This window comes from Lichenostomus cassidix, chromosome 8, assembly GCF_008360975.1.
Source record: "Lichenostomus cassidix isolate B80296 chromosome 8, HeHo_3.0, whole genome shotgun sequence".
Lineage (NCBI taxonomy): Eukaryota > Metazoa > Chordata > Aves > Passeriformes > Meliphagidae > Lichenostomus > Lichenostomus cassidix.
The window spans coordinates 1,326,055-1,342,541 of NC_139489.1; the positions used below are offsets into that span (position 1 = coordinate 1,326,055).

Consider the following 16,487-nt stretch of genomic DNA (forward strand, 5'->3'; position numbering starts at 1 on the left):
GTACTTCAGAAGCTGCACATGGCTCCTCAAATTGCTTGGCTCAGATTGAAAAGGCCTTTCCTGGTGAGTGTGAGGCCATGGCCAAAAAAAAATCCCATTTCTCTGCAAAAATGCCCAGCTTCAGTGGGAATTAGCTCAGGACTGTTTGTGGCACAGGAACATCTCTGGAGAAGCAGCAACATCTTCCCTGTGAAGGAAACACAAACTGTGCAGGGTCACTCTGTGGCTGCTCTTGGGATTCTCCCAAATGCAATCCCACAGGGGTTTTTTTCCCTGGAGCAAGTGAGACCCTGTGGATCAGCCAGGCACTGAGCCCAGGAGTGGCTGTGGCTGGAGGAGACCCCTCAGAGCAGGGCTGAAGGTGGACATCATCCCTTCAAAGCCATTTTCTCCCCAGCAGCTCCTCTCCCAGCACAGATCCCGGTGTGACCCTGTTCCCTACTTTCTCCCTGGTTCTTGGCAGGGCTTTCCCAGCTCTCCTGCCAAGATGCAGGCAGAGCCCAGAGAGCACAGACTCCCTGCTCCAGACATTTTCAAGGACAGCTCCGGGAACAAAGCTCCTTCCAGCCCTCCCTCCCCTGGGGCACACCTGTGTCCCTCGCAGGGACAGTTCTTCTGCAATGAGGGGGAGCTTCTCGTGGCTCCAGCAAAAATTCCCTTCATTTCCAATCTCCACATTCCCATCTCCAGCTCAGCCGGGAATAAGCCAAGGAGATTTTGCTCCTTGTGGCTGGAAAATCTCTCCCACAGCCTGGGAAGGGCTCAGCTGTGGGAAACAACCTGACCTGAAGATGAGGAGGAAAATAATGATGGAAAAGAAGCTGCCCCAGCTCCCAGCTTTCCCTCCCCGAGGCAGCTGCTGCCGGAGGGAGAGGCTGGAGCTGTAACCGGAGCTAGGGGCAGCAGATGGAGGGCTCAGGATATGCAGATTTTGGCTTTCTGAGGGAGCACAGAGAGGTGAGGAGCTGGATTGAATGTCCTTTCCATCGGGATGGAAAGGCCAGGCTGGCAGGCAGTTTTAGGAATTATTGATGGAGCTGTGGCTGCCCTGAGCTGTGGGTCAGCAGCCTCAGGAGCACTGGGATTGCAGGTGTGCAGTGCAGGTGCCCCAGGACATGAACACCCCCAGGAAGGGATTCAACCCCTTGGTTCTACACTGATCACACCAAAAATCTTCTTTTTTTCCTGAAGCAGCTTGGATTTGCTGTACTCCCTGTCCTTATGGAATTACTGGGGAAGGACTGGGCAGGCTAAAATCATCAGCAGCTTTTTATTCCTCGAGAAAGATGATCTTCAAACACAACCAAATGATTTTTCTGGACCCTTCCACTGCAGGATCATTCCATTCCCCAGAGAACTGGGCTCTCCTCTCCCTTCCCAACAGCAGGAAGGGAATCCTAAGTCCAGCATCCATCCCAGCTTTACCCTGGGATGCTACAGGAACCTGCAGGTTCATCCCCAATCACAGTGACAAGTTTTTGGTTCCTAACACAAAACAGATTTTAATTCCTCATCCCACACAATATTTTGGAAACCAGAATATTCAAACACATTCAGCATTAAAAACAAAGAGCCCCACAAGAGCCAGGTCAGCAGCTTGACAAAAGGCAGCAGTGGGGTTTGGGGTGTTAAGCTGAGCTTAAATTCACCCTGGCTTTGGTTTTTGCTATTGTTGCTTTCGCCCTTTTGGTTTTGCATCTCTGAAGTCTGACAGAAATTTATTCCTTGGAATGCACAATAAATTCATCCTTCTTAGCTCCTCAAAATAGAGCTCTGAAAAGGCAGGTGTAGAAAAATATTTATGGAGTAAAAAAAAAAAAAAAAATTGCTTTGGCTTGCAGATAGGTTTGGGTTTGTTTCCTGCTCATCCCAGAAAATACAGACCTGGTTTTCCTCCCACCTGAGGCTTCCTGGCAGGGTTGTGAAGGCAAAGTGACTTCTCCAAGGCCATACAGACAGGTTGGATCCCCCAAGATCAAAAATGCAGAGTCCTAGCATCCAATTCCTGTCCTTTTTTATCACAGAATCTTAGGAAAGAGGTCAGGAAGAGATGTCAGTCTTACAACAGTGCCATCTGTACTGGAGTCTTGTGCTCAACAATAAAATGTGGGTATTTAACTTTAAATACATGGTTTTATCCAATTAACAGAGACACAGGAGTTTGGATTCTCTTCCTCTTCCTGCAGCACCTTGAGCCTTTCACTACTCAATCCATTCCTCCCAAGCACATCCAGCTTGACTGAGTGTCACAAATCATTCCCAGGGAAATGACCCATTCCAGCTTTCCCCTCATCAATATTTCAGCCCACACATCAGCTCACTCCTCACTCTCTCACCCTTGGGGGCTCCAGGTGAAGCCTAAAGCCACAACAAGCTGGAGAAACCAGGAGAGGAGAAACAGAGGAATGTATCAACACCTGGAAAAACATCAGGAATCTGAAATTTTGGTGCTGTGAGGTCAGTTTTTCTCCGTGGCCTCCTGTCCCTTGGGTGGAGCCATCTGAAACTGTGGCACATAGGGAACAGTGGCTGTAGGCTGGAGGCTGCTCTGGATAAACTCCTTGATGTTGGTTGGGATGTGCTGGAGAATTCCCTTCTCAGGGAGCAGATCTGTTTGGAGCTGACACATCCCTCTGGAACTTTCTGTCAGGAAAACATCCCTTCCTCCTTTTTCCAGGGGTGTTATCCCCAGGTAATACAGACTCTGCTCGGGAAAAGCATCCTCCAGAGGCTCCTCAGAGAATCCCTCGGAGGAAACCAGGGACAGAGCCTTGCTGGGCTGCCAGCCAGGGGAGCCAGGGAACACCAGCAGTGCTCCATTCCCCACCTCCCAGGCACTGCTGGAAAAAGCCCCTAAAACTATGGAATCTTCCCCTAGCAAGCACCTCTCCAAACAGCTCCTTGGATTCGTTTTCCGTCGGCAAAGGCCACTGGATCTGGAATTGCTGATGACAGTGGCGTATTTCAGCTCACACTGTGCCATGGTTTCTCCATCCTGGGAGCTCCTGGAAAAGCTGCTGCTGTGGAAATGGCTGCTGGAGCATGCAGAGTCACGTTCTGAGTCCTGGAGGGTTGTAAACAGGGAATCCATTCCTAAAAAACCCCCTGGGTCTTCTTTTGCCAAGGTTTTGGTGACACTGATGTCTTCCAGCATGATCTCTGCTTCCAGGAGAAGAGGCTCAAATGACATGGGCTCGGGATGTTTGGCAAAGAGATGTTCCAGAGCTTCAGGCTGGAAGGAAAGAGAGATTTTAATGCTCATTTATTATGGAGCAGCTTTATTTCACTATGCAGCCCCTGGTTTTATGGATCACAGAACTCAACACCAGAGGTCATTCCCAGGGCACCCTCAGGAGCCTGGAATTTTGCCACATCAAGTTCACACATCGTTTTTCGAGAATTTATAGCTGAAAATCCTCTACAACAAAATTTTCTTGGCAGGTTTAATCGTTTCTACATCAGCTGAAGTAACTTTCCCTGCTAGGATTGGATTATCCAGATCAAATTCCACTTTTCCATAGGATTTTTGGAGCATTCCTGAGTAGCAGCTGCTTGTTTGAACCGAGAGAAACACCTTTATTTGGAAGAAATGCAAGATTTACTACTCCCTAATATATGCAGGTGTAAATTATCCACCAGGATGAACTGACAGCAACACAAGAGCTCCAAAGGAAAATTCCCTTGTATTTCCTAATGAATTCAGCACAAAACAGATCAAGCCCAATTATTTCACACATGAATGCACAATTACCTCCTGCATGAGTGCACACTTGCTGCATGTCTGAGCAGCCAAATACTTCCTGCATGAGCACAGAATGAATTTATGCATGAGTGCCCAATTACTCCATGCATAATTGCCCAATTACTTCATGCATTGTATAGTTTTTTTTTAAAATCCTGTAATCAGTGGGAAAACAGCTGCATGAGTGCAATTACTGCATGCAGGAGCATAGAATTAATTTATGCATGAATGCCCAATTAGTTCATGCATGATTGCCCAATTAATACATGCATGGATGAGCAATTAATTCATGAATGGATGCCCAATTATCTCATGCATGGATGCCCAATTATCTCATGCACAAGTGCACAATTATTTCATGCATGATTGCCCAATTAATTTATGCGTGAATGCGCAATTATCCCAATTAATGCACAAAATTAATTTAAGCACGAGTGCCCAATTACTCCATGCATTGTATCTTTTTTAAAAAAATCCTGTAATCGGTGGGAAAACAGCTGCATGAGTGCAATTACTGCATGCAGGAGCACAGAATTAATTTATGCATGAATGCCCAATTAATTCACGCATGGATGAGCAATTAATTCCCGCATGGATGAGCAATTAATTCACGCATGATTGAGCAATTATTCGCGCATGAGCGCCCAATTATCTCATGCATGAGTGCACAATCATTTAATGCATAATTGCACACTTGCTGCATGTCTGAGCAGCCAGTCAACTAATGCATGAGGAGCAAACCTTGCTGGGATGGTTGGTCAGTTCTCCAGGCATGAATTCCCAATTACTTCATGCATGGATGCCAAATTATCCCATGCATGATTGCCCAATTATCTCATGCATGAATGAGCAATTATTTCATGTTTGATTACCCAATTATTTCACGCATGACTACCCAATTAATTCACGCATGAATGCCCAATTATTTCATGCATGATTGCCCAATTATCTCATGCATGAGTGCACAATTATTTCATGCATGATTGCCCAATTATCCCATGCATGGGTGCACAATTACCCCATGCACAAGTGCCATGGGGGATGAACAGTGTGCAGGGAAATGAAGGAAAGCCACTTCTCTCAGCTTCTCATTCTCTGAGACACAAGGAAGAGCAGTGCTTTGTGTTGAAAGTTCTTTGTGTTGGAAACTTCACCTCCATTTTCCACTTTGATAAGAAATGTTTTGGGAAACTTTGGGCATTGATAGCATTAACTCTTCCTGTGCCTCATCTGTACAGGAGGGTTAATTATCTTCCATTCATCCAAACATTTGTTAAGTGCACCTTCCACAGGTGAAGGTGGAGGCTCTGGAAATCATCCAAATAAATGATAACTTGTTCTGTTATTGAGATACAGCTGCTGGTATAAAGTGTTATGGAACAAGAGTATTGCCAGCTATTTACACTTCTTGAATTCCAGTTGTGTCTGATAGCACTGGGACCTCTTTCAGATTTCTCCACAAACATTTCTCTCCACTCAGCCTCAGTCTCCTCTTCCAAACCAATGAATTATCACATGCAAAATGGATCAAAATGTTTTTTGTACATTTACAAACCAGGTTTTACAGCAGGGAAGCTGCCAAAATAATGAGGAAAACGTCAAAATACTTGGAGTAGTGGGAATTAGAGTAAAACTCTTGGGCTCTGCTCAGTCCAGACTCGCTGTTGGTGCCTCCTGGGCCTTGAATTTGGGATTTTCCCACACAAATCCACCACTTTCTCATACCAAAATTAACAGGGAGGTTTAAAACAACGAGGAAATGGCTCTGGTTGATCCCTAATGGGGATGTTTGTTTCCCTTCCCTCAGCTCCATGGACACTGTGAGATCAAACCCTTCCCACTCAGGGCAGGGCTGCTGCTGCCAAAGGCCACCATCTGTCACCTCTGCCACATCACCCATCACAGCTGCCTCATATTTCTCACATCCAATGCATAATCCAGAGGGCTGGGAAATGGGAACCTCTGGATGGAGTCAGAGGGGTGAATGGGGCTGGATTTCCACTGGGGACACAGAGCTGGGCACAACCTGCCCTGAACAGGCTGGGGGAAGCAGCAGCTCCAGGGGAATACAAACCTGCTGGAAATTAACTCCTTGTGCCCACGAGCAGTTCTTGGGGTTGGGAACATCCTCCCAGAACAGCTTCTTCACCCTGAAATGGCAGGGAAATGCTGCAGTTGGTGTTGTGCTCACAGGGGCTGCACTGTGCAGGGAAGGAATCGCTGCAATTTGATTTATCCCCAGCACTATGAGAATGAAATCATCATTGGAGGGATTATAAATGAGCCAAATTTAATTAAAAAAAAAAATAAAGAAGGGACATTCCAGGTGGCAGTTTGGGGAAATAGTACAGTCTGCTGGGTGACCCCAACCCACACAGTGTTCCAGGGGAGCTGGAGAGGGATTTGGGACAGGGATGGAGGGACAGGACACAGGGAATGGCTTTAAGTAGATTTAGTTGGGATACTGGGAAGGAATTGTTCCCTGGGAGGGTGGGAAGGGGCTGGGATGGAATTCCCAGAGAAGCTGTGCTGCCCCTGGATCCCTGGCAGTGTCCAAGGCCAGGTTGGAGCACCCTGGGATGGCAAAAGGTGTCCCTGGGGTGGCACTGGATGAGCTCTGAGGTTCCTCCCAGCCCAAACCAGTCTGGGATTCTGTGACACCAGTTCAGCAAAGTGGCTGCACCAGCCAGACTTTTGGAAAATGAGGACCAAAGTACCTTTGGTGTGAAACCAGCAATGCTCCCAGCAACAGAACTGAGGTGGAAAAAACGATTGGCAGAACCACTTGGAGGCTGCCATTGCTCCCAGCTTCAAATCCACCTGGAAATAAAGGCATTCAGGTATTAATGCAGCAAAATAATTTGTCTGTGAGCAAATGGTTTGCAACAGGGAAATAACAAACAGTAGAAACAACAGCTTAGATGGGGAAATAACTTTGATCAATGGTTTTATTGCACATGAACAAACCTTTCCCTTGGGAATAAACAGACAAAAAGGAATTGTTTTAAATAGGAATTTAATCCCTCAGTCAGCTCAGCCCACAGAGAGTTTTCATATTAAAGCTGAACTCTGTTCACTGTTTGTATAACCATTACAAATACTTTATTACTCCATTTTTTTTCTGGTAAGACAGAGACTTTTGCACTTAAAGGTCACTTTTACCTCATAAAAGACACAGAAAAAGATCATGTCAGTCACCTCTGGCAAACTGATCCGTGACTCTGGCTTTGCCAACTCCTCCAGCAAACACAGGGCTCAGGGTGAACTGGTACTTCTCAACCAGGATAAAGTGATCTGGAAAGAGGAAATCAGCCTTTGGAATCCACTGTTACCCAATTTTCAAAGAATTCCCTCCACAGAGGCTCTGCTCACACACCAGAGTTCAGAGCAGCCCAGAGAGGGAAATAATGGATCCATTTTTATAGATCCCTCCTTCAATATCCCAAGATTAAAACTATTAATCCAGCATTATTCTGTCATGGAATTAACACCTTATAGAGCTACCATGATAATTTCTAGGAGTAAAGTCCAAAAGCCAGGGAAACACATGTATTAATTTAAATAATTAGCTGGTGTGTTCAGCTTTCCAGAACTAATTTTATTGTATTGCCACAAAATGGACTCACTCCAGAGCTTCACTCTCTGTTCAGCTGATTATTAATGCAACAGCCAATCCTCTAATGAGCATCAAAATTTGGTTTATTGGTCCTTACAATGAAAGTCATTAGAAATAGAGAGGGGGGGAAAGGACTCAGAGCTCAGCAATGCTGCATTTTCTGTTCCACACCAATTACCATCATGAATTGTATTCTCAACCACACACTCACCATAAATAAAATATTTCCTGAGATATGGGGGAACTCGCACCCATTTCATGTCCTCCTCTTTGTTGAGGTTCCTCCACTCAATCACAAAGGATGTCATCCCATGGATTTGGGGGCAGAGAGTCCAAACCACAACCACACAGCTGCTGTTCACCAGGTAAGCACTGAAGGATTGCACAGCATCCACTGGGGAGGGAAGACAGGGAGAACACCTGGGAGCCACATCCTTCCAGCCACATGATGGTAAAATTCAATTTTATCACTTGTTCAATCACCTTCTGTATGATAAAGCCTCAGCTTTAGCTCACATTAGCAGAGAGATTTCTCTTTTAGTCAGCAAAGTTCAAATACCCCAATAGTCACGTGTGTTTCCAAAATTATCCATAACCAAAAAATTAAAAACTCCTGAATTCTCAAGAATGAATTAAGCAGAGGAGTGCAGCCAAGTCCAGGAATTGCTGCTCAGGAAATGGAGCAGGAATTGCTGCTCAGGAAGTCTGAGAACTTTGTACCCTGGCAGCCCAAAACATGAGCACTTTTCATTCTGGAAAAACAGAACATTCCCCAGCAGGAATGTTGGGTGTTCCAGAATCAAAGCAGATGAAAGATCAGTTCTCCAGCAGGATTTTATGCTTCTTTGATTAATTACTTTATATTTTATCAGTGGAGAGAAGACAGTCCAGTGACAACTCTTTCCCCAACCCAAAAATCATCAGGATTTTCATGCAATGGAAATTTCAGTTTTGTTGGTGCTGAATGTATCCCCATTAAACATTCCTTACTCTAGCAGAGGGAATTTTACCCCAAAGAAAGCTTTCCCCATGAACATCACAGAGATTCCCAGCATTTTCCACATCACTGTTCTTACCTGTGCTCATCTGCTGTGACAGAGTTAAATTGGAATTGTCTGCAGAAATCCCGATGGAATTCATGGCTAACATGGTGATGGTGTGAGTTGGCTCAGTCCATGGGAAGGACCAGCTGCTGCCATGATCCACATACTCCTCCCAGGAGGAGTTCCCTGGGGTCTGGTGCTTTATGATGTATCTGCTCACGCTGCACAAGGAGTGATTCTCCCTCAGGGGCTGCAGCAAACAGGGACATTAATTCCTGAATTCCTTCCCCACTCCCTGATTCCCAAAGGCTGCTTGGGCTGCTCCCATTTGAAGCAATCAGGACCCAATAAAGGCATTCTGGCTCCTGTGTTTTTAGCCAAGGAGTGGAGTCCTTGGAAAGACTCAATTTCCTGTGTCCCTCTCTGAGAGCTGGCACTTATTCCCTCTTCTCAGCAAAGGACCAGGAAAGCCAAACTTTCCACTTCCCACAGGAATTCCCTGTTTTCCATATTTTCCAGGGTTCAAAACCCAAAACAGCTGTTTGTACACTGAACATGAGCACACAGCACTGGGCAGGCACTGAGGGACTTTTTCCTGTCCTGCATTAACCTTCTAACACAAAGAAGGCAAAACCATCTCCCATTTCATCCCAGGGTTCCCATCAGGATTCACCTCTTGCCTCTGGGATGAGCCAAGCAATTGTCAGGAAGACAGAAAGCAGCAAATCCCAATTCCCACAGGCAGTGACTGCCTGAGTTTGCCTCATGTTTCCCTTTCTGGCAATTCCACCTGGTTTTAGGATCAAAGGGAAAGCCCAAAATGCAGCTGTTCCCACCTTCCACAGGAGAGTAACATTCCTCTGCTTCCTTGCTGGATCCTCGGAAATGATCCTCCAAAATTCCGGGCCTTGCAGGGGAGCTGCAAAACAACAATTTGGGAAGAACAACATCCACTTGAGTGTGGGAAATCCCAGCCCTCAGGATGTCCCTGCAAGCACAGACCTCTGATGTCCTGAACTAGGGTTTGGGCTGCTCTGCTCCAGTCACTCCAGAATCCAGATCCATCCAATTCCCTGCAGCGCACCTGCACCACGTACTGCACACAAAGCTGCTCCACCTCGATCACAGCTGAGCTGCCCAGGGAGTTTGGGACTTCATACAGCTGGGAGAGAAGGCAAAAAATTCAGACTGAGAACAAAGGCATGTTTAGACCCTTTGTCTAAACATCTTGTCTTAGCTCTTGGTCAAAATTCCTAAAAATTAATCCAACGAGGAAGTGGGATTGAGAGAAATATTCCCTTGCTAGACACTGCAAATGTTTGTGATTTCCTGCATGGATAAATCCCCCAAATCCCAGCTCCACCCTGCAGAGATGGAAACAGCCAGTACCTGCCATGGGGTGTGGTCCCTGTCCTGTGCATAGCGGATCTGGAATGTCAGATCCCTGCTGGCAAACACAGGCTCTGTCCAGCTCACGTTCAGCAGCCCAGAATTCCTGGTCAGCTCTGCTGCCACGCTGGAAGGGGGGAGAGGCTTTACTGGAAAAGGGAAAGATTAAACAAATGACTGTAATGTCTGCACTGACACTTCCCATTAAATCAAATTATGGATTATTTTTCCTTGTCCTGAGGGTGGCAGGTAACACATGGCCTCTGCTATTCCAAGGAAAGCAGGACTGTGCTGGAAACACATCATCCATGGGAAAGTTTCCATACATTGCATTCTCATTTAAAGCACAACAGATTCACTCGGTGTTGGAATTGGTTCCTGCCCATGGATAAAGAGCAAGAGACAGAGGCTGGCAATAAATTCAGAGGTTTAGGTTGGATATTATGGAAAATTTCTCCATGGAAAGGGTGGTCAGGCATTGGAAGTGCTGCCCAGGGCAGGGGTGGAGCTCCCATCCCTGGAGGGATTTCAAATCCCTGTGGATGTGGCACTTGGGGACATGGGGCAGTGGTGGCCTTGGCAGTGCTGGGCCTGAATGCCAATTACTTCATGCATGAGCACAGAATGAATTTATGCACAAGTGCCCAATTACTCCATGCATGATTGCCCAATTACTCCATGCATTGGATAGTTTCCTGTAATCAGTGGAAAAACAGCTGCATGAGTGCAATTACTGCATGCCCAATTATCTCATGCATGAGTGCACAATAATTTTATGCATGATTACCCAATTAATTCTAATTTATTTATTTATTGCATATTTCCAAAGCAGGTTTTACAGCAGGGAACCTGGGCATGGTTGGACTCCATGGTCTCCAAGGACTTTTCCACCTCAAGAATTCCATGCTGTCATTATTGTAAGGAGATCACCCCTGCAGAAAGCAGCAGCTCCTGTAAAGGCTGGTGACAGGCATGGTGCAGTGGTTAAAGGAAATGTTTTTATTTTATTAATTGGAAATTCCCCCCAAATGCAGCTTCTCCAGCAGAATGATCAGGAATCTCCCAAAGCTCTCGTTTGTTAATCAAGCCAAGTTGGAATAAACCTGTTTTGGATAATCAGATGTGAATGAGGAGAAAACAACAACAAAAAAGAAATAAATGTTTCAGCTTGGGTGCTGCTAGAACAGGTTTGTTTTGGTTTATTATGACACAGAGCACACTGTACCCAGGATAAATAACTCTATTCATTGTCATTCATTCTATTCATTCTATTCATTGTTTAGAATGTATTTTATATCATTCTAATTTATTTCATGGAGCACCTCTGGGGTGCAGCTGCCTTGTTTGCTCTCACCTACATTCACATTTGTGTTCAAACAATGCCCAGTGAATGCTCTGTCACAGAGCAGATAAGAAGAGGTGATTTGCACATTTTGGAGTTTTGGAAAACACTCAAATACTGCTCTTGCCTCTTTTTTTTTTTTTTTTAAATAAAACTATAAGTGCTCTGTGTGTCACAAAACTTTGCACCAGCATGAAAAGGCATGGACAGTCCACATGAATTTAAATGAATATATAACTCTGGAAATAATACATATAATGCTCCACTGTGCTGGAGTATAAATTTAATTAATCGAAGACAAGTTAGTCCGAAAAATTAAATAACTAAAACCTTTAAAATGAGCTTCATTTTTCAATACAACACTTGCATTTCTGTAGGGGGAATAAACATGCAAAAGTGGGTATTTCATTTACAATCTACTCCGCTACCAAGGAAAATGTATGGAAACAACATTTAATCCAATTTTTTAAGGTAATGTCAAAACTCTCATGTTTTTATTTAAAACCTGTGGAAAAATACTTTACCCACACCATTTAAAATCCAGAGGCACAAGAGAGATTCACGTATCTAAACTCACCCACATCAGCTGGAATGACACAAACTGGGGAGGATTCCAGAGTTCCCAGGAAATGCCTGAACTCTATCCACATGGTGTATCCAGATAGAAGGAAAATGGGCTGGAATGTGCACTCGTAGGAATGATTCCCCTGCAAACTGCATTCCTTCACCTCTGAGGCTGCAGATGGGCTTGGAAAGTCAGCACAGTAAATCTGGTTCCTTAAAAGAGGGGAAAAACCACATCCAGTTGAGACATTGCAAGTGTAAGTCTGGAGGGAATTGAAAGGAATGGTGGCACTGGAAGCAGCCTGGGATTTTGAGGATGATTTGGATCTTGAACCTGAATGGATCATTAATAGTCCAGTGTTACTCCTCAAAGCTTTAGCTTTGGAAAAAGCACAACATGAGAGGTTTTCCCAAAAAGTTTTGGTAAGAGACAAATGACAAAAAGAAACAGGTACAGCAAGAAGAGGAAGCTCCAAATCCTCATCAGTTGTGGGATTTTAGATATTGGCAATAAATACAGCAAGGCAAATCCGCCAGGAATTTACTCCAGTCAGGAATGACTTCCAAAATCCCAGCTGGCAGCCCAGGAAGCTGCCATGCAGACCAGGGAGGTCTCCAGGAGATGGAAATCCCATCAAAACATCAACCCTGGACTGAAAACCCCATGCCCAGTGATCACACCTGGCCACAGAAGAGAGAAACCCTGGATTCTGGATGGAATGGAATTGGAGAAGCTTTTGGAAATGGAAAGTTTTCAGATTTCTCCTCAGACTGGTGAGGAGAGAGGCCAGAGAGGGTGTGATTTCCTCAGCTGAACCACCAGAGTCCCACTTGGTTGGAGCCTCCTCCTCCTCCTGTGCTCAGGATGAAAGCAAAGCATCCAAACCCTTGTGCTGTGGAGGTTTGGGTTGGCATTCCCTGCTCCCTGTGCATGATCCCTGCTGTTGGCAGCCCTGAGTGCACAGAGGAACAGCCCAACCCAAACACACACAGCCCAGCAGAGCTGCATTCCAGCTCTGAGATGGAACAGCAGCAGCAATTTTACTGCAGTTTCTCCTTTCAGGTCTCACTCTGAACAAACAGCCAAAAAAAAGGACAAAAAGAAGGATCAGCAGCATCTGGGAAGGATTTGCAGGCAGTGCTAATGTCACTGTTTGATCTAGCAGGAACGCTAACAAATCTGCACATTATCACCTCCTACTAGAAAATTACATTTTTAGCTAAACCTGAGCTGTGAAAAAGTGGGAATAAAAACCATGACAAGCAGCAGGGGTTTTATTCCCAGCTCCCTGCCCAGCAGGGCACTCATTATGTTCATATTTGGGCAGGCAGTTTAAACAAAACCTACCTTAGCACTCAGCCAGGCATTAATCCTGCCCCAAAAGCCTCCACTTGAAATTTCCAGCATTCCAGTTATTCCTTCAGTCCACAAAACCTTGAGAAATATTCACCTGGCCAGCAGGGTAATTCTTCACCTCCAGCAGAGAAGACAGGCTGGCTTTCCAAAGGATTAGGCCCTCAGAACTGATAGAAATTGTTTGCCAACATTTCTGCACCTCCAGTCCAGCAGAGCAGGAAAATTATGGATTTTTTTGCCTCAGGAAAGGTTGTCTGTCTGTCTGTCTGAGTGGTTCTAGGAAACTCTCAAGCTCCATATATATCAGGGGTGGAATGGGATGAGCTTTGAGGTCTCTTCCAACCCAAACCAGTCTGGGATTCTGGGATTTTGGGATTCTGGGAATCGCTGCCTCCAGAAAGCAATATTCCCTTCATGAGCTAAGGTTTGTTTCTCTAAGCAGGATTCTTTTCCATCTTGGAATGAATTTATTTCATCCTCTGTTTTTATCTGTCTGGATATAGGAAAGAAATATAGAATTATAGAAAAATCAAAGACTGGATGGAGACCTCGAAAGGTCTGGAGCTCTACCTGAGACTCAGAGCAGCGTTCAATCCAAATCAGATGGAGCTGCCCAGACTCCCATCCAGCTGGGATCTGAGAGTCTCCAAGGACAGGGATTCTACAGCTCCTCCAGGCTGTAGAATTCCACTGGGAATGGGCTTTTCCCTTATTTCCTCACAACTTGTAGACAGAAGCAACTGGAATAATTTTTATAACTGACCCAAGGAAACCTCTTGAAGAGAACTGGCTCCCTAATTGCATTTACAGCTTTAAAAATCCTAAAACACTTTATCAATAGATACTGTTCCATACTCAGGTATCTCTGGTTCCCTTCCTGCACGCAGAATAAATCTCCCTCCAAGAAACTGCACATTTTATAATTCTATTTACCCAGAATTCTTGGACACAACAGCATTTTGAGCAATGCTTTCCAAACAGAAAAGAGAATTCAAATCCATCCATACCTGTAGTATCTGAACTGCAAACTCCCCAGGAGCAAGGTGGTTGGGTTTGCAGACCATCTGCAAGTCATTTTCGTTAAGTATCCATCAGTCTCACAGGAGATATTAAAATCCATGTCTAATTAAAAGACATCGAAAGCTGATTAATTAAGACACAACGGTTGGTACCAAAAAAAAACCCAAAGCGTTCCAAGGCAATAAATGGAGTTTAAATGGAAATATTCCATCCTTACTAGGAAAATGCCCCAAAAGGAGAATGGAAAATCCTCTGGAATCTTACCTACTACATATAATTCAGCGTATCTATGGTGACATTCCCTACTTTGGTGACAACAGTACAAAGCGTTATAGAAGAAACTTCCTCTAGGTTGGGTTGCTGTCAAGTTGAAAAGAGTAACTTTGCTTACACGATTGTTCACAAGAGAATATTGGCTGGCTGGGATTTCTTCTGCTAAATTCAGCCACCAAACCACCTCCTGGGCCTCTACAGGCTTGCTTTTGTTTTTGTACATGCAGAGAAATGAAATGTTGGAGCCAGCACTGCTCAGGGTCTTGGGAGGGAAGTACAGGACTTGAGCTGCAGAAAAAAGGGGAAAAATCCACTGAGATTTGAAACTGAACTGAGAAAACATAATAGCATTTGTCAATAGAAAAATATAATTATTATTATTATTACTATTATTATTATCATCCAGTTGAATTTCTAACTTTCCTACTTGTTAATCACTATGAACAGGAGCAGAAAAGAGCTTTGGACTGTCTCACTCCATACCTGAAATGTCTAAATTCTGATTCAAATAATCTTTAATATCTCCAGGCTACACAAAAGGAAAAAAGGAGGGGAAAATCCATTGAGATTTGAAATTGAACAAAAAAACATAAAAGCATTTGTTAATAGAAAAATATTAGTATTAGTATTATTAGTATCATCATCATCCAATTGGATTTCTAACTTTCCTACTTTTCAATCACTGTGAACAAGAACAGAAATGAGCCCTGGACTGTCTCCCTCCATACCTGAACTTTCTAAACTGTGATTCAAATAATCTTTAATATCCCCAGGCAAATAGGAATCAAATGAGCAGAAAATCACTGGAGGGTGCAGTGCAGCAACACAGCAGCACGAGGGGAACATCATCAAATTCATCAGTCTTTCCAGGAACTACTATTCCTCCTCCTCCTGAAGTCAGCAGGAGATTAAAGTCTCAAAAAGTGGTTTTACACTGCAATTAACACCAAATTGTAGCAGTGGTGAAATCCAGACTAAAACTCCCTGAATTTTCCAAGGATTTCAGCATGTGTGAGCTCAGCCCCCATCACTCAGGGATTCAGGGATGCTCCAGGTGGAGCTGGAATGGAGCTGTTTGCAAAGAACACCCCAAAACCAGCATGAAAATCCTTTAAAGGTCAGGTTTGCTTCCCATACTGAGGAACCAGGCAGAGATTTGTAGGATTTCTCCCAAAGTTTCCCTTTCTCAGGCAGCAAATCAGACTTAGGATCTGTTGTTGAAGATTTTCTTGAAAACAAAGCTCTTTTTCCAAGGTTTATTTCTTTCCTTGGTGCAGATGCCCATGTAAAGGCCCAGGAAAAACACTAATATTGGTATGGGATGGTTCAGAGAATCCCTGTGACAGCACTGACCAAAATATTCCCAGTTAATTCCAAGCAGAGCATGGAAAAATACAACAAAAATCCAGAGACAGTTTTTGCTCAGCATTACAAACCAAGCTGAACTATATAAAAAGTACATTTCATTTTGCTCTGGGCCTTAAATTCAGCTACAAAGGCAAAACCAGAAGTCAGAGAAAGCTTTGGGAGGAAAATCTCGAATTGAGGAGAGGTTCAGTGCTGCCAACTGCAAATGGAAATGGGAAAGCTCTGAGGAAAAGAGCTTTTTCTGGGTCTGAGCAGGTGCTGGGTGAGGGAGTGACAGCCTCAGAGGTGTGTTCTCCAGAATTCCTAATGCCAGCCTTGGATGGGGAAAGAGCTGGAGGGGAAAAACTTCCATGGGATTTTTCATCCCAACTCATGTTCTCCAATACTAAATCCACAAAGCCAGCTGGGAAATCAGCTTTATCCCACAAGGCTGCAGGTGTCCTACCTGCCAAAGTGAGGTTGTAGGGTATGCTCCACTCACTCCAGAACCCTGGACCATGGGGATTCCTGCACCTCACCTGCACTGAGGATGGAGAGTCAAGCAGGGCATTGTCTATGGCCACTGAGGTTTCCAGAGCAACTTGAAGCATCTGTTGGATTATCAACATCCATTATTGTTGGATAATGAAACAGGAAAAGAGACAGAGGGAAGTAAAATAAATAGTAGAGAGTCAGAATTCCCTGAATTCCCTTCTCTTTAAACTCAGTTTTTAAGAGGGATGGGAGTGCTAAGTAAATCAATTTACCCCTTAAGAGAGAGGAGATCATATCCC

General features: G+C 44.5%; 1 protein-coding gene across 1 annotated transcript in view; it reads right to left on the reverse strand.

Annotated features, from left to right (window-relative positions):
* Positions 1–1,251: 1,251 nt before the first annotated feature.
* LEPR (leptin receptor) overlaps positions 1,252–16,487 on the reverse strand; it is a 29,906-nt gene continuing 14,670 nt past the window's right edge. Inside the window, exons 7-19 of the mRNA XM_085067391.1 lie at positions 16,160–16,304; positions 14,338–14,634; positions 14,061–14,175; positions 11,710–11,909; positions 9,791–9,939; positions 9,404–9,563; positions 9,238–9,320; positions 8,435–8,651; positions 7,570–7,752; positions 6,941–7,036; positions 6,460–6,562; positions 5,817–5,892; positions 1,252–3,232 (exon numbers count right to left, since the gene is read on the reverse strand). Of these exons, the coding sequence (XP_084923517.1) occupies positions 2,459–3,232; positions 5,817–5,892; positions 6,460–6,562; positions 6,941–7,036; positions 7,570–7,752; positions 8,435–8,651; positions 9,238–9,320; positions 9,404–9,563; positions 9,791–9,939; positions 11,710–11,909; positions 14,061–14,175; positions 14,338–14,634; positions 16,160–16,304 (2,598 nt within the window). The 3' untranslated portion in view covers positions 1,252–2,458. The remainder of the gene's footprint in view (positions 3,233–5,816; positions 5,893–6,459; positions 6,563–6,940; positions 7,037–7,569; positions 7,753–8,434; positions 8,652–9,237; positions 9,321–9,403; positions 9,564–9,790; positions 9,940–11,709; positions 11,910–14,060; positions 14,176–14,337; positions 14,635–16,159; positions 16,305–16,487) is intronic.